General features: G+C 31.5%; 2 protein-coding genes across 2 annotated transcripts in view; both read right to left on the reverse strand.

Annotated features, from left to right (window-relative positions):
* Positions 1-1,443: 1,443 nt before the first annotated feature.
* Positions 1,444-3,218, reverse strand: LOC117180618. The gene is made up of 2 exons (XM_033373109.1): positions 3,011-3,218; positions 1,444-2,156 (listed from the first exon to the last, which is right to left on the reverse strand). The coding sequence occupies exons 1-2, from the start codon at positions 3,216-3,218 to the stop codon at positions 1,444-1,446; spliced, it is 921 nt and encodes a 306-aa protein (XP_033229000.1).
* A 5,692-nt stretch (positions 3,219-8,910) lies between these two features.
* Positions 8,911-18,212, reverse strand: part of LOC117179953 (aspartate aminotransferase, mitochondrial) — a 16,587-nt gene continuing 7,285 nt past the window's right edge. Inside the window, exons 5-7 of the mRNA XM_033372191.1 lie at positions 16,206-16,362; positions 15,694-16,109; positions 8,911-9,743 (exon numbers count right to left, since the gene is read on the reverse strand). Coding sequence (XP_033228082.1) covers positions 9,621-9,743; positions 15,694-16,109; positions 16,206-16,362 — 696 coding nt within the window. The 3' untranslated portion in view covers positions 8,911-9,620. The remainder of the gene's footprint in view (positions 9,744-15,693; positions 16,110-16,205; positions 16,363-18,212) is intronic.

An 18,212-nucleotide genomic window follows, 5' to 3' on the forward strand; every position in this document is an offset into this window, starting at 1 on the left:
GAGGACGTCGAGGATTGACGCAACCCACTGACACCATGGCAGTTCAATTGAATGACTTTGCCAAGAAAATGCAATTATGTAAATTATGTAATTATGATAAAAACGTAGTACATTATACAAAAAAAAATTTATTTTAGTTTTTTTTATTATAATAATTTGAATTGTTAATTACATTCCCAACAATTCGTTGAACGATACAGGTTAGGTTTTATCCCCACTTTCATTCTTTTTAGGAAGGTCTCGCTGGCGCGATTATTCAAAACATACTCTCAAATAATGATCAAGCATAGTAGATATAATTTTTATTCGTAAAATTGGAATAAAATAATTTTATTCTAGGTTTCCTTCAATTTAGAAATGTAAAAGCATAAAATCGTTGGAATGCAGAAAAATCACGTTAAGATCAAATTTTCTGGAAATTGTAAACTTGAGAGGCTCGAAACAGATCACCCTCAAAACCCATAAAGTAATTGAAAAATCTGTCTCTTCCCTTGGAAAAGTTCCTTCATTCTTGTTTGTCACGTTTTAATTTCAAAGAGCCTTACTTAAACTCTATATTTATGACAGAACCTAAATCTGTCTGCGCAATAGGGCCACCGAAAAATCAGGAGAGGGGCTACTTCGGATGAAAGCGATTGGTCAAGCGAATCTCGCAAGATCTAGAGACCGACTATCGCGATTCGCGAGTAAATTGTTAAGTGTGTGACTGTGCGACCAATTATATTCAAGTAAATTGAATAAAGTGTTATCTGTGTGTCAAAATTTGTGTCAATAATTTCTGTTCCTAGAACATTTTCAGGATGTCATTTCTATGACCGTTTGCAGCAATCCACACATCATCGATGGTTTAGACTTTCAAATTTTACCGCCTGCATCGTCGTTCTTTTCAGCCATTTTGAACAGCAAGGACGTCACACGAGTAACAAGTACCTTCTTCTTCTTTATATTTACGTTGGCTTTGTGCCTGCCTCTAAAGATTTACACATACGGCCATGATCTTGTAAGTTTGTGTTTAGAACGTAAAGTTCGTAGCTGACGTGACTCCCTCTCTCCTTCGCGCCAACTAGAACAAAGGTGAAAAGGCTCCCGGAAAGCGGAGCAATAGGCTGGGGAACCCAGTCCATTGCCCCGGGTGGCGGAACAAAATACGAGAAAGCCTGACCGAGCCCGCCACTCCCCGCAACCATTGAAGTCCAATAGAACTCCAGGTTTCCAGCACCCATTAGACGGCAGCGGACGCTATTGGTCCAATTGAACCAGCGCGCACGGGCAGTATATTTGAAAGAACAGAGATTAAATTTTTAAATCAGCGAGTTTAAGAAACCTGAAAACGTGGGAAAATATTCTAATAGAGGGTTTAATTAAAAAATTATCAGAACGGAACGGGGGAGGGCATTTCAGGGCTCTAGTTAGAGATTTAATGAGGTTGGGTTGGAAATTTTTTTATCTGGGGCAATTCCAAAGGACATGGTTCAAGTCTTCTTCGACAGTGGGATCACACGGGCAGCTAGCGGAATCTGTGATATTTTTGCATGCTAAACTGGCATTTAAGGCGTAATGGTTACTTCTCATGCGACAGAGGGATACAATCCATTCTCTTCTCGCGTTAAAGGAGGCAAACCATGGTTTCTTGCGTTGTTTATAGAAACATTGGGTGTAGTGGACCCCTTTCGAATTGCCCATAGCAAGAATCCAGGCATGACAGCTGTCATTGAGATCCTTGACGGCAGAGTGATAGAAATCCGAGTGAGGAAGGGGAATATTTAGAAGATTGGCGTTTGTAGCTGCTGGTTTAGCAGCCGCATCTGCCCGCTCATTACCGGATATTCCCTTGTGGCCAGGGATCCATTCTAGTTTAACAGTAAGATTAAATTTAGCAAGGACTGCAAGACGGTTTCTGATAAGAAAGATCAAGCTAGACTTAATGGTGTTAGGACACGGTGAAGCCACACTCTGGAGAACACTTAACGAGTCAGTAAAAATAACCGACTTTGAAAAGCTGCTCTGCAGGATGTAGTCCAAGGTGTAAAGAATAGCTATAGCTTCGATAGAAAAAATAGAGGCATGACTGAAGATTTTCCATGAACGCGAGAAGTTTGCTGACGGGCAGATATATGCACAGCCCGCGGAGTTGTCAGATTCTGATTTTGAACCGCCTGTAAAAAAATATATGGAATCGTTATACTTTACGTCTATCAAATCGCAAAACATGTAATCTGGTGCAGGGCTGCCCTAAACCAAACGACCTATGTCCTGTTCAATCTGAGGGACAGAAAGGTGATCTTCGTAGGGAAATTCGAAAAACGGGTGCACATATGCTCTTCTTATTTGGTGTTTGAAGCCTTTAACTTTGCTAAAGGCATTAAGAAGAACAAATATATCCCTAATACGATACGTATTTTTAGGTTGGGAATTATTCCAGAGAGTTAATAAACTTTTGGGAAGAGGGTGATTTAGAAAAGAAAAGTTTTTGATTATATACTTTTTGGCTAAATAGCAAAATCTAATTTTTAAAGGAGGCTGACAAGTTTCCAAAAGCATTACATTTATAAGGCTGCTGCTGCGATACCCGAGTGCTAATCTCAGTGCTTGGTTACGAATTTTCTCTAATTTATCAAAGTATTGGTGATTTTTGAAAGTGAAAATATGTGAGCCTTAGTCGATACAACTTCTAATCATTGTGTTATAAACTGTCAGAAGAATAGTGGGATCGCCCCCCACCATACTCCCCTGAGGACTTAAGAATATTCAAAACTTTGCGACATTTATCAGCTAAATAGATGAAATGTGCATCAAAACAGAATTTAAAATCTAGAGAAATTCCCAGAAATCTTGCACTATTCGATGGAGTGATAGTAGTGTCGTTTAAAGTTAAGGAGAGAGACGGGTCATTAAAATAGAGGTTTAATTTGGAAAAGAGTATGAGTTTGGTTTTGTCTGGGCAGTGTTCTAGGCCTCTTTCCATCAGATAGACAGAGATCAGGTCCAGGCACCGCTGCAGACAGGATACAGTCGTTGGGTATAAGTGGAATAAGTTTCCTAGTATAAACAGAATATGAAATAAGGCTAAGGATGCTGCCTTGGGGCAGACCTACAGTGCTGGTTCTGGGTCCAATAACCTCACCATTAATTTTGAAATATATATTTTTGCATGCAGTGGAATTATATATAAAGCGAGCCACGGGATAAGGAACACCTAAATCGCGCAGGTCCTCCATTAAGATCTGTGGGATGACACTGGGGAAGGCCCCCTTTAAATCCAAAAAGATGCCAGCTGTGACCTCCCTACTTGAGAAACCAGACCAAACTTCGGTTGCCAGATTGTCGGCGCAAGATCTGCCCTTCCTGAAACCGAATTGGGAAGGTGATAAGCTAAAATTGTGTTCTAGATACCAGTTAAGTCTATTATGAATCAGTTTTTCCATTAGTTTGAATAAGCATGATGCTAGAGAAATTTGCCTTGAGTTGATTTTGGAATAAAGAAAACGAGAAACTTGTTCCAAAAACTTGGAAATGATCCGGATTGAAAAATTTGGTTGTAAATTGCAAGAAGAGCAGATCTGGCTTCAGCAGGAAAATGTTGGATATTGTTGTAGTCTATGTTGTCTAAACCTGGGGATGATTTGATATTAAGTGAAGAGATGGCGATATTGAGTTCTGAATCAGAAAATGGAGCCTGTAAGTAAGGGTTAACTCTAAAATCATGGGGAAATTTGTCATTGAAAACGGTAGGAGGGCAAATTTTGTCAATTAAAGAATTGAGATGGGCAATCACTTTTCTATCAGCTGAACAAGAGGCGGTGGCTGGCCGGGTGAATCTGTTTTTAAAAATTTTTATAGTTCTCCATACCTTTGGATGAGGGGTCATCCTATCAAGGGAGTTGCAAAAACTTCTAAACGAATTTCTTCTAGCTTCGTTCAGGGTTCGCTTGGTCATTGCTTCAATTCTTTTTAAATTAACGTAATTGGGATAATCGGATTTACTTCTAAATACTGCGATGGCTCTCTTTCGTTCAGGGGGAAAGCCGCGGAAACCGTCTTGTCCACTCCTTCAACAAACGTGTCGTAACTATTCAAAGGGTTTGGTGACTCTAAATTTAATTTTTGATCTTTAATGAATTCTGCTAAATTGAAAGAAAATTTGAACCAGTCAATTCTTTTTAAATTATATTTATGAAAAGTATAGACCGAAATAGGTATGGATAAACCCAAGCCTATGACCACCGGAAAGTGGTCACTCCCGAGATTGTCATCCCAAACATCTCAGACAGCTATAGGGAAAAGATGAGAAGTGATTAGTGCGAGGTCGAGAACTGACTGAGAATTCCCAGGACGGTTACGAAACGTGGGTTGCCATTATTCAGACAAATGAAATCGGAATTATCTGAAGTAGAGCGTAGTTCAGAACCGTTATAACAATTTTGAAGGCTGCCCCAGGATGAGTGGTGACAATTAAAATCCCCACCTACAAACACATTATTGTTGTTAACTGCGAGAACAGAGTCGAAGAACGCCGTCCAGCATCTGCTAGGAATTTTATTGTCCGTTGAGGGAACTCTGTACACTGAAACAATCAAAAGTTCACCCACGGAGGAACCTATCGACACCGCCAATGTCTCGAGGCTGTTTTCCACTTTAACTATAGAAGAAACTTTTGAGAAGGCTATACCTTCGCGAATGGCTATGGGCAAACCACCGCCTCTATTGGATGATCTATCTGATCTAATAATATTAAAGTGTTTGAGATCGAATCTTTTTTCAGGTTACAAAAATGATTCGCAAAAAAGTATGATATCAAGTTTATGGGAGACGTTAAGAAGGTCACCCTTCTTGTTCATGACACCTTGACAGTTCCACTGCATTATTCTTAATTTATTCATTTTGGCCATTTTGTGAAGGAAGTGTGTGAAGGCAGGCGCTACCTCTAGGCAGGGCATTATCTGTTCTTCGGTTGAAGGTCTGAGGGGCCCTTTTTTGGGTGTTATGCTGAGTTAGGTTGGGCTTTGGTTTATAGTTCTGGGATTTTGAATGTGCTCCCGAACGAGGGGGCGGAGGCGGTTGAGTTAAAATCTCTGAGAAGCTTTGAAACGTGGAGCTATCGGAATAGGTATTCAATGTTGGGGTTGAGACATCTGAAAATTCCGGAAACTGGGAGAAGTTAATAGTGGAGGGGGAGTTGCCATCTGGAGTCGCAGTTGAGGAACCCTTCTTGGGACGGAGGATCGTTTTGGCTTCGTTGTATGAGAGACTATGGTCTGCTGCGTATATGCGGAAGTCATGCTGGAATTGGTATTCCCGGCAGTCTCTGGAGGTAGTTAAGTGAGAGCCGTCGCAGCTCACACACTTAGGTGCTTTCGGTGGTGCGCTCGCACGCGGGTTGCTCACATCATGTTCATTCGGGCCACCGCAGCGTACACAACGGGGGACCGAGCGACATTGAGAACTAACGTGACCGAATCTCCAGCACTTGTGGCACTGGATAACAGGCGGATTATAGCGAGGAACCTCGGTGGAAGCGCTATATATGGCTATCTTGTCTGGGCGGGAAGTGCCTTTGAAAGTTAGAAGGACTGAGCGGGAGGGAACTATTTGGGCTCTTTTAGTTTCTTTATTGATGGTTTTTCTATTGAGGCGTCGGACTTCCAGAACAGAAGAAGAACCCCTCAATGCACCAAGGATTTCAGCATTAGCCTTGATTTCATCAATAGTGAAATCAAGTGGGTTGTCACGGATAACACCCTGACATGTGACCAAATTTGCAGGAATGAAAGCTACTAAACCTTTTGATTTTAACATGGGGTCGTCCAGAATTTTTTTAGCCGCACTTCCAGATTTTAGGGATACTGAAACTTTAGCGAAGCCGTTCGCTTTAACATCTTTGAACGCGTTTTTGAAAGTGAAATTCAGAAAACGAGCAAGGGTCATGTCATTAAGTGGCTTCTGAGCATCTTTCGAAGATGGGTCGCGTTGGATTAAGACTTTGCATTCGCCCCTGAGGCTTTCACTGTATCGGTAAGCAGTCGAGGGGTCCTTCCTGTTGCTGTTGGGGGTGGGAGGAGTGGCATTTTTATTAACTTTGACGTTAATCGGGTTGACCTCACGAGTAGTATCATTTCGAGTCACGGGAACATGCGAAACAGGTTGAGCAGAAGGCTCTGACAGCTCTGACAGCTCTGACTCACCTGGCTCCATGTCCCAAAAATCATCACCACCCGGCAATTGCGCAGTGGTAGCCATATCGAGCTGCGATAAGGGGCTCTGAGAGCCTTTTTGGCGTTTGGAGCTATCGTCATTCCCCATGTCTTCGCGTCTTCTAGACTTTCTGTGGCCAGGGTTGGAGAACGAAAGCAAGGCATCCACGTCGCTCTTGGCGTCGAGTTCATGCTGGTTAAAACCGGGATTCTGGATTTCAGGATTTGTGGAAGCCCCTCCCCCCCGGATCGGAAACCTCGTCCTTTTTGGAGTCCATGACCCCTGGCTTAGCGAAAATGAATTTTGGCGAAAAAAAAACAAAAAGAAAATAGAGGGAAAATGTAAGGAAAGGCGCGCGCGAGCTACACAATGGCCGACGCAACGCGTCGGCCGCCGAGATACGTTACCTTACCAGAACACCTGAATGGATCGATATCACGTGCTCCCCGAAGGTACAATGAAGTATGTCAGCTGAGATATAACTCTCGCTTACATACACAGCAACTTGCAATAGCAACACAGATCACTTAGTCGGAAACTTAAGACATCTCATCAAGCGTCCACTTCATCCTTTAAACTGTAACAAGTACCTAACCTGATCTGATTTCCGCGCATGCGCATATGGAAGTTCTCTCCTTTCTCCCCAATGTTTCATGAAACGATGAAACTTTGACTGTGAAACATTTCAAATTTTCAATGTTACAATGAAACGTTTCATTGCTCAAAACCCTAGTTTTTGGCTTCTTTTGAGGTTATGTACAGAAGACACATAATTGTTTGGTATTTTTTCTTTAGTTGTATCATATAGTACTGCTCTTTCTCTTTAATTGGAGAGTCGCGTTTCCTCTTCAAAATGTCTACAAGAGAAAACACTCAGTATAAAATGTCTGCCTCAAAGTATTTAAAGCAAATTCAAGAAGACAAATTTTCAGAAAAAATAGTTTTCATCCAACAAAAATTTCAGTTGACTTATGAGCAACAAAATATGAATTTGAAACAAAAAGTTAATGCCCTACGAAATGAATTGAATTTTCAACCAGAAAAGACGAATTTGTAAAAAAAAAACAGTTGAATTGGCAATCAAAAAGGATGTCTTTTTGAGAAAATTCTTAAATTTTCCACCAGATAATAAAATTTATAACTCAAAAAATAATCTTCAGAAGACAGTTTTTGCGAATTAGTGGGACGATGGTTGTGGGGGCTAAAGCGTAGGCTTTGGACCCACTCCCTTCGGCTTGCAGGTTCGATTCCCGCCTCGCACTCTGGAAGAGTCTCGGTGGCCCATGCGGTGAACACTAGCCTAGCAAGGGAGTTGTTCATCTCCAGATAGTCGTGGGACCGGTACCTCTAGAGAAAAAGGTTTTCTCTAAGTACTTAAGGCTGTTGCTCTTGGTGGTTAGGAACCCACCTTAAACTGTAGGTCCCCCTTCCACCACCAAGTAAGTGTGTGGAGGGTATGTAAAGGAATAGAGAAGGTGTAAGAAAAATGTAAACCCTTAGGGGACACATTAGAAGCTTCCACTAACACTAACAGTTTTTGCGAATTTGTAAAAATTCGGGGTGGTACTCTGAACTCTCTAAAGCTAAAAGAAATTTCCATTTAAAGCAATAAAAACTGAACTGCAAATCATTTTAAACAATTTCAAGCTGCACACATTAAAAATTGAGCCATGACACTTTTTTAGAAACTGAACACATCTTAAATTATTAGTTAAATTATTTTCATTTCAAATAGTTTTAAATTCCTTAAAAACCTTCAAAATGTGGTTTCAAAATCTGCAAAATTAAAAATACTTTCTTAAAATATTTCAGATTCATTTTTGACAATTTGAGAAATATTTTCAAATATTCTCATAAAATTAATTTTTTTTTTAAATCATAATTTTTCATTTTCCTGGGAACCTTAAAAATATTTTTTTTATTATTTTGAAGTCTTTCGCAATTTGCATAAAACTTCTAACTATATTAAATTATTTGAAATAATTTCAAATTTTACATCAATTTTGAATCTTTACAGAACTTCGAAATATCTCTTCAACTTACTCGAATTTTTCCTAGGAATAATAGGTATTCAATATTTATTTATGCAACAAAATTCAACAATTTTAACCGCAAATTAAAAGTTTAAATTATAAAAATTAAAAAAGTGACATTCAAAGACGGTTTTTTGGAGTTTTGAATATTTGATTTCTAATTACTGAAATTCTAATGAATTTTAATTAATACTAATAAATTAATAATAAAAAATAAATTAATAAATAATTATAAATATATTATTTTCAAGTTATTTTTAAATTAAAAATAGTTTATAAATTTTAAATCGGGCGTTTACAATTGTCAACTGATTCCGAATCTTCTTATAATATAAATTTTATTATTATTGACTTGTTTATCATTAATTTACATTTTAATTTAAAAAATCATTATAATTTATATTCTCACTTGATCAACCGAAATTTTTTTATCCTAAATTGTCGATTTTAAACGCTGAAAACTTAACTTAAACTTAACTGAAACTTATAACAATTTAACCAATTATTTTTTTAAAATGTAAAACTAAAACAGATTTTTTCGAACATTTGTAAAATTCTCGGTCAAAAGGTAAATGCACTGTCATTCCCAGGTTCCTCACATAAATTTCGCTGAATAATATGAATTTTCAGGCTATTATTCAAAAATTACCAAATCACGCGGGGAAAATAAAATTATGCGTTTCGATGTAACGTTAAATTGAGTATATTTGGCATAAAAATCGTATGTACATTATGCGATTATGCGCTTCGCATAAACTTTATCATAGATTGCGGAATGTAAATAATTGTTTATACTGATAATTACGGTGAGAGTTAAAACGGCATAGTTGTTAATCAAAATCCAAGTGAATATTTTTCCAAATTATTATCAAGACTTTCAAGTTTCTGAGATAAAAAAAAAGTTAAGCGCTTTTACCTCAGCAAAGGTAAAGCTAAATATTTTTAAAAAATTGTTTTCGACTTACAATAAAAATAAAGCACCTTTTTCAGGACAACCAAACAATATAAACAATCGATATAACAAAATAAATTCTTATTAGCTCATTATATTTGGTAAGAGAAAATTAGTAAAACGATTGCAATTCGCAACAAAAAAGTCGTATCTTGCCTCTCATTCAATAGAAACTTTGAAAGTGTTAGGCAAGAAACTTTGGAAGATTTTATCACGGATAAATATTTTGATTAATTAATCATTTTCTCACTTTCCAGACTGCTAGGGTTTGACCTCTAAAATATTTTAGGTTTCCCTTTTAACAAGACTTGAACTACACTGCCAGCAGTGACTTTATAAAAATATAGAGTGCTAAATCAATCTAAATATAGTTTAAAAGCCTATAGTGTTTTTCGCAAGTGAAGAATGATCCTCTAATTTTTTATCGTTGAGTAATCCAGAGTTTATTTCGTCACTTCGTGAATTGCGTGAGCGAGATACTCGACATTTTTAGATGTAACTCCAGCCATTGATATTCTTCCGTCTTTTGTCAGGTATACGCTGAAATTTTTCGTCAGATTCTCCACCTAAAGAGATTGAGAAGAAATTACTCTCAATTTCATAAATTTGTGGTGGATTCAGGGTGTCTTCTTAAATTCTGGAAAAAACTTCCCTGAAAATTCCACGGTTTTTCCAGGTACCACAAGTTTTTTCCAGATATCATTTTTCATGGCACGGAGTCATTCAAATATATCGCATTTTTAACAAAATAGTTGCATTTTTCTCCAAGAAAGATGAAATTTCTTCTAAAATATATTTTGACCAAAAAGTATGACTTCTTAATGAATTTTTAAATCAAAAAGATAAATTTTCAAAAAAAGTGTTGAGTTTTCATCCAAAAAGATTTCAATTGATTTTTCATTTTTCATGGTACGGAGTTATTCAAATATTTTGCATTTTTTAAAACAATCAATTAATAATATATCAATTTTCTAAGATTTCAATTACCAATGCACCAACTATTAATTAAATAATTAAATAATCCTGAAAACATAACAATTCATTTCTTGCATTTGTCTCTCAAGTACTAAATAGTTCAATTTCCAAAAAAATCGATCAATTGTCAAACCAAGTAGTTGAATTTTGAACTGAAAAATATCAGTGTTCAACAAAAAATGGAACAATTAAATTTTCAGTTAAAATGATTAATTTTCCACAAAATAACAAAAATTTTAACCTGAGTGAGGAATTTTTCAATTAAAATGATGAATCTGCACTGCAATAGATCAATTTTCAACCAAAGCGATACATTTTCGAACAAGATCTGGGCGGACGTTTTAATCGAAGAAAACAATTCCCGGTATTTTCCTGGTTCGCAAACATTTTTCACGGCCAATGGAATTCAAAAAATCAAACTATATTCCAAACATTTTTCCATATAAAGTCATAAACAATAAACAACAAATTAAAGCATTCAAAATAGAACCCTTGAATTCCAAACTTTTAAAATTGAAGTTTAAAAGTTTTTCAATTCAAAAATTGTGTATTCAGTAGCTCAAAAATTTACACGTGCCAAATGGAAGGTATTTAAACTTTTCAAATCAACAATGTTAAATGAAATGCAAATAAACTGCAAAATTTAGAACTTTTATCAATTATAGAGTTCGAAGATTCAGATTAAGTTCCAAAAATATAAAACCACGTTAACATTTTCAATAGTCTAAATTGAAGAATCAAGCAATAAACTTTTTAAAAATTCAAAATTATATTATTTTATGTAATTTTAAGCTAGACACATTAAAAATTGAAAAATAATTTTTTTCAAATCAACAGTTCTTAAATTAGAAGTTCAATTATTTTTATTTTAAATCCAAATTCAAAATCTATTTTGAAGTTTTTGTCAGAACATTTTAAAATATTTCAAAATGAATTGAATTTTTTCGATAACTTTTAGAAAATCCTGCAAATTAAACAAAAATAAATTTGAATTTATAAATAACAATAGGACACTTATTATTTGTTAAAATATTCGAGTAATATTAAGAGATATTTAGAAGTTTTAAAAAAATTTGAATTAAATTTAGAACTTGAAATAATTTGAAATACTTACAGCCGAATTTAAAATAAAAACTAGATTTTTGCAGATTTCAAACAAAAAATTTAGAATTTTTTTTTTAAATTGTGAAAGACTACCACAGAATAGAAATTTCTAAAGATTCTTAAAAAAATAGAAAATGATTTTCCACTTTGAAAAATTATTGTAACAGAAAGTTTAAGAAGATTTTAAGAGATTTAAAAAATGATCGAAGAAGAACATGAAAGATTTTAAGGATTTTATTTAATTTGCTGGATTTTCAAAAATTGTAGGAAAATTTCGATTAATTTTTTAATATATTTAGAAGTTCTGAAAAAAAATTTGACATACTTCGTTTAAATTACTTGAAATAATTTCAAGTTTTTAATTAATTTTGAATCTTTTCGAAACGTCTACATATCTCCAAATTTTTTTCTACAAATAATAAGTGCTCAATTGTTATTTATGCGTCAAAATTTTTAAATTTCACATATAAATTAAACACTTTTTAAATAGAACAATTAAAATTGTAACGCTAAAAGATTAAAGTTCTTCGAAAATCTAAAGATTCAAAGCTTTCTATGTAAATCAATTCAGTTTCAAATTGTTTTCTTTTAAATATTTGGTTTCAATTTACTCGTCTTAAATGAAGAGTGAAAGATTGCTAAATATTAAATACTTATTCTTTCTCTAAATTAAGAAATTTAAAATTAAATAGGATAAAACTTAAATAATTTAGACACACAATATTTTAAATTTAATAAAAACCTTTAATTATGACTATATTATTATAGATTTATTTTTCAGTTGAAAATAGTAAAATGCATGTTTACATTTTTTAATAGCTGAAAAAGTTAATAGAAATAATATATTAATAAATTTATTTATTAAATTTAATATAAAAAAATAATATAAAGGACTACCGGAAAGTCTGAATTAAAAATTTATTATTAATAAATCATGAAAATTTTTATTTAAAAATAAGACTATCGGAATAAATGAACGGATCTAGAATTGTTTATTCAAATAAATTAATGGTCAGATTTTTAAGAGTACAGATCCATTAAAAAAATTATTTATTTATATTTACAGTTGATAAAATAAAACTGTTTTTTATCAAAAATATTCCAATTCAAATGCTTTTAATTTTTAATGGTTTAAATCCTCAAACCTGCCGGTTTCCCGGTCCGGCGGCCACCTTGTTTTTTATTTAAAAATCTTCAATTTTAAAAACTTCTAATTTTTTATATATTTTTTAACCTTTAAAACTACATTTTAAAATTCTTTAAATTAAAAAATATTATTAATATTAATAAAATATATTTCACTTGGTTTCAATTAAAAAAAGGTTAATTTAAATCACTTGTCGTGATAAAGTTGTTCACTCTAGACTTTGAGAAAGTTTTCCTGAAAATTTGAAAGAAATCGGTCGAAAATTCAGCAGCGGCAAAAAAAAGAACAATTTGAAATTTTACTATTCAAAAAAAGTGTGAGATGTATGTTTTTTAGTTCAAAATTCAACTGTTCAGTGCCAAGTTTATTTTTTTCAGGCATTGTAAAAAATTAAATTATTTTTTTGAAAATTAAACAATTTGTTGAAAAATCATTGTTTGTTTTTTTTTAAATGTATCATTTTTAGTAGAAAATTAAAATGTTTAGTACCGAATTAATTTTTTTAGACATTATAGAAAATTAAATTATTTTGTTGAAAATTGAACAATTTTGTTGAAAAGATGTCCATTTTGGTTAAAGATTTAACTTTTTTGTAGGAAGTTCGTCTTTTTGGCTTGAAAATTCAATAGTTTTGTTAAATATTTAACTATTTTGTTGGAAAATCATTGTTTTTTGTTTAATTTATTTAAAATTTAAGAAATTTAAATTAGATTAAAATCCAAATTAAAAAACCTGTTTAACGTCCAATAATAATGAAATTGATGCAAACTCATGTTAAGAATTTTCATTTAAAACAAAAAGTATGAAAAAATTTATTTTACCAGTTTAAACTTATTTTTGAACTAGAAATTTAACTATTGAATTTGAAGATTTCTCATTACTTCATCAGAATATTATAAACTGGTTAAAAATTTCAATTATTTTGTTGAAAATTGAACAATTATGTTTAAAGTACGTCCTTTTTAGTTAAAAATTTTACTTTTTTGTAGTAAGTTAGTCTTTTTGGCTTAAAAGTTCAATAGTTTCAGTAAAAATTTAACTATTTTGTTGAAAAACATTGTTTTTGGTTTTAAAATTGATTTTGAACTAGAAGTTTAACTACTAAAGTTAAAGATTTATCATTCCTTCATCAAAATGTTATGAATTGGTTAAAAATAAATTTTTTTTTTAAATTGAGCAATTTTGTTAAAAATATGTCATTTTTTTTACAAATTTAACTGTTTTGTAGAAAGTTCGTCTTTTTGGCTAGAAAATTCGATATTTTTGTTTAAAATTTGAAATATTTTGTTGAAAAATCATTGTTTTTTAAAATTAGTTTTTATTTAGAAATTTAACTATTAAAATTACAGATTCGTGGTTTTAATTTTAAAATTCACCTCTTTTGTTTAAAATTTAACGATTTTAAAAAATTGTGCAAAATGTATGTTTTTAGTTGAAAATTCAAATGTTCAGTACCAAATTAATTTTGTTCAGACAATGTAAAAAATTCAATTATTTGGTTGACAATTAAACAATTTTCCTCAAAGCATGGTTAAAAATGTAACTGTTTTGTATAAAGTTCGTATTTTTGGCTTAAAAATTCAGTAGTATGATTAAAAATGTAACTATTTTGTTGAAAAACATTGTGTTTGGTTTTAAAATTGATTTTGAACTAAAGATGTAACTATTAAAGTTAAAGATTTATCATTCCTTCATCAAAATGTTATGAATTAGTTAAAAATTCAATTATTTTGTTTAAAATTGAACAATTTTGTTTAAAGTATGTCTTTTTTTTAAATGTAACTATTTTGTATAAAGTTCGTCTTTTTTGCTTGAAAATTCAATAGGTTGATTAAAAATTTCACTATTTTTTGTGGAAACCATTGTTTTTGGTTTTAAAATTGATTTTGGACTAGAAATTTAACTATTAAAGTTGAAGATTTATCATTTCTTCATAAAAATGTTTTGAACTGGTTAAAAATTCAATTATTTTTTTGAAAATTGAACAATTATATTAAAAAGATGTCCTTTTTGGTTAAAAATGTAACTGTATGGTAGGAAGTTCGTATTTTTGGCTAGAAAATTCAATATTTTGGTTACAAATTTAAACTATTTTGTTGAAAAATCATTGCTTTTTTAAAATTATTTTTGTCTACAAATTTAACAATTAAAATGAAAGATTCATCAGTTTAGTTTTAAAAGTCACCTCTTTCGTTTAAAATGTAACTATTAAAAAAAATTGTGGAAAATGTATCTTATTTAGTTGAAAATTCGAATGTACAGTACCAAATTACATTTTTTCAGACATTGTAAAAAATACAATTATTTGGTTGAAAATTGAACAATTTTGTTTAAAAGATGTCCATTTTGGTTCAAGATTTAAATTTTTTGTAGCAAGTTCGTCTTTTTGGCTTAAAAATTCAAAAGCTTGATTAAAAATCAAACTATTTTGTTCGAAAACATTGTTTTTGGCTTGAAAATGTATTTTTAACCAGAAATTTAACTATTAAAGTTGAAACTTTATCATTCGTACATCAAATAGTTATGATTTGGTTAAAAATTCAATTCTTTTGTTGAAAATTGAACAATTTTGTTTAAAGTATGTCTTTTTTGGTTAAAAATGTAACTGTTTTGTATAAAATTCGTCTTTTTCGCTTGAAAATACAATAGTTTGATTAAAAATTTAACTATTTTGTTGAAAAATCATTGTTTAAACAAATTTTTTTTTAACTAGTTTAACTATTCAAATTAATGATTCATCATTTTATTTTGAAAATGTATCTCCTTCGTTTGAAATTTAATTCTTTTTTTCAACAACAAAAAAATGTTTACGGAAAATTTATCATTTAGTTGAAAATTCAACTCTTCAGTTCCGAATTAATTGTCTTCAGTCAAAAATTCAATCATTTTTTTAAAATTTGAAGAAATTTGTTGAAAAGGTATCCTCATTGGTTTAAAATTTAACTGTTTTGTATAATATTAGTCTTTTTGGCTTGAAAATTCAATAATCTGGTTTAAACTTTTTTTTCTAAACTTCGTCTTTTTAGGTAGAAAATTAATCTCCTTCATGTAAAATTAAATTATTTGGATTAAAGTTAACCTGTTATGTTAAAAATTCAACAATTTGGTAAAAACTCAATTCCTTTTGGGGCTAAAATTCGCATGATTCTAGTTCAGGCGCAGTAATCCACCATAATCTGATGAAATCAAGAATAATCCGAAATTAATCCTGAGTAATCCACCTCCACTGGATCGCATTTCAAGGATTTCTTTGCCTCTCGCTTATTGAAATTGAAATATTGATAAGTTACCTCTGGAGCTTTAAGGCCAGTAAAGCAGAACATTCCAATCTGATCAGTAATGTGAGACCAGTCACGTATACTTCCGCTCTTCTTCAAATTATCTCTGAGATTCGTTCGCACCGATATAATTCTGTCAGCCATCAGTTTAACATCCGCAAGCCACTCCTTCTTCAATTCTGGATCTCCCAAAATTTCCGAAACAATTCTGGCTCCGTGAATGGGTGGGTTCGAGTACATTGGTCTGATCAAAATTTTCAGCTGAGAGAGTGTTCGGGCAGTTTCTTCTTTGCCGGAATTTATCAGCGAAAATGCACCCACACGTTCGCCATACAGGCCCATATTTTTTGCATATGATTGCGAAAGGGCGATTTTGTGGCCTTCTTTCACAAATAATCTCACTGCCTGAGCATCTCTGTTTACGTCCCCTATAAAAATTTCAAAAAAAAAAAAAAACCATAAATACAAAAACTTTCTTTAAATTGACTGGCAATTGAATTGTTCTGGTTGAAATGTTGCTTTACCAGAAGCGAATCCTTGGTATGCCATATCGAAGAAGGTAAAGAGATTCTTCTTCTTAATTAAATGGGACAATTCTTGCCACTGTTCTGGTTTTGGATCAACTCCGGTAGGATTGTGTGCACAAGCATGAAGCAAAATGACCGATTTTTCCGGAATTTTCTGAAATTGTTCGCGTTCGCGAGAGTAAATTAGAAATTATTTATTTAGTAGGGTGTCCAGCGATTTCTAGGAACAAAATTCAAGGTCTTTTTTATTGGCCAACAATTTCTAAAGAAAGCAGAATCATAAATAAATTCTTGAGTTTTTACGATCATAAATCGTCTTCGTGAAATGTTTGGGAACATTTTTAAATCTTTGTAAAGTCTTTGAAATTCTTGAAATCTGTGTGAAATTTTTTAATCTTTTGAAATACTTAAAACCTTTAAATTTCTGTGATATTTTTGTGAAATCTTTTGAAATCTATAAAAAATATTGTAAAATCTTTCAAATTCTTGAATTTTTTAAAAATCATTATGAAATCATTGTGAAATCTTTCTTCAATTTTTGTTTGTGAAAACTTTTATATTCGTTTTAAATCATTAAAATCTTCTCAAATTTCTTGAAACCTTTTGAAATTCTTTAAGAACTTTGAAATATTCTGCAATGTTTGATATCTTCTTAAATTTTTTAATTTCATGAAATCTTTCAATTCTGATAAATTCTTTGAAATACTTATGAAATCTTTCCTGCATCTTTTGTATTTATTCAGAATAACTGGAATATTTTAAACTTTTGCGAACTATTTTGAAGTATTCTTAAAAAATGTAAATTCGTTTAAAATCTTGAAAATTTATTGTGTTTTGGAATACTGTATGTACCCTTTTTGATATCTAAAATTCTAGAAATCTTTTGAATCCTGATGAATTCTTCGAAATATTTTTAAAATCTTTTTTATTCGTTTGAAATCATTAAAATATTTGAAATCTTTGTGAAATCTTGAAATAGTCTAAAAATTTTGAAATTATTTAAAACCTTTGAAATGTTCTGAAATTTTTTAAATCTTTGTGAAATGTTTGAAATCTTTATAAAATCTTTGAAATCTTAGTGAAATTGTTTAAAATCTTTTACACGAATTTGAAATCGTTTGAAACCTTTGAAATGTTTTTAAATTTTGGAAATCTGGTGTACTGTACCCTTTTTTGAAATCTTTGAATTTTAAATCTTTATGGAATGTTTATGAAATCTTTGTTAAATCTTGTGTATTCATTTGAAATCATTAAAATATTTGAAATCTCTGTGAATTCTTTTAAAATTTTTGTACAATCTTTGAAATCTTTGTGAAATTTTTTGAAATAATTGTAAAATGTTCGAAATCTTTGTAAAATCGTTGAATTATTAGTGAAATCTTTTCAAATCTTCTAAAAAAATTTGAAATCGTTTAAAATCTTTAAAATGTTTTGAAATCCTTGAAATCTGGTGTACTGTACCTTTTTTGAAATCTTTGAGAAATCTTTTGAAATCATTAAAATATTTGAAATCTTTCTGAAATCATTTGAAATTTTTGTGAAATCTTTGAGAACTCTTTTTAAATTTTTATAAAATCTTTAAAATCTTTTGAAATCCTTGAAATCGTTGTGAAATATTTTGAAATCTTGGAAATATTCTTGAAATCTTTGTTTAAATCCTTGTTTTATAAGTTTTTTGTGTTCTTTTGAAATCATGGAAATCCTTTGAATTCTTGTGTAATATGCCCTTTTTGAAATCTTTGAAATTCTTGGAATCTTCTGAATTCTTTATGAATTTTTTGAAATATTTGTGAAACTCTCTTTATTGGTTTGAAATCATTAAAATATTTAAAATCCTTGTGAAATCTTTTAAATTTTTGGTAAAAATCTTTTAAATCCATGAAATCTTTTTGAAATGTGTTGAAATATTTTGAAATCTTTGTGAAACCTCTGAAATATTTGTGAAACCTTTCTTAAATCGTTGTTTTAGATATCTTTATGTTCTTTTGAAATCATTGAAATCTT

This window comes from Belonocnema kinseyi, chromosome 9 (assembly GCF_010883055.1).
Source record: "Belonocnema kinseyi isolate 2016_QV_RU_SX_M_011 chromosome 9, B_treatae_v1, whole genome shotgun sequence".
NCBI lineage: Eukaryota > Metazoa > Arthropoda > Insecta > Hymenoptera > Cynipidae > Belonocnema > Belonocnema kinseyi.

Excerpts from the sequence above, each read along its gene's own strand:
- LOC117180618 (XM_033373109.1), bottom strand. The coding sequence starts at position 3,218 with ATGGAGGACCTGCGCGATTTAGGTGTTCCTTATCCCGTGGCTCGCTTT. Across the intron at positions 2,157-3,010 it reads TCCACTTATACCCAACGACT|GCGGTTCAAAATCAGAATCT; the intron begins GTATCCTGTCTG and ends ATTTTTTTACAG.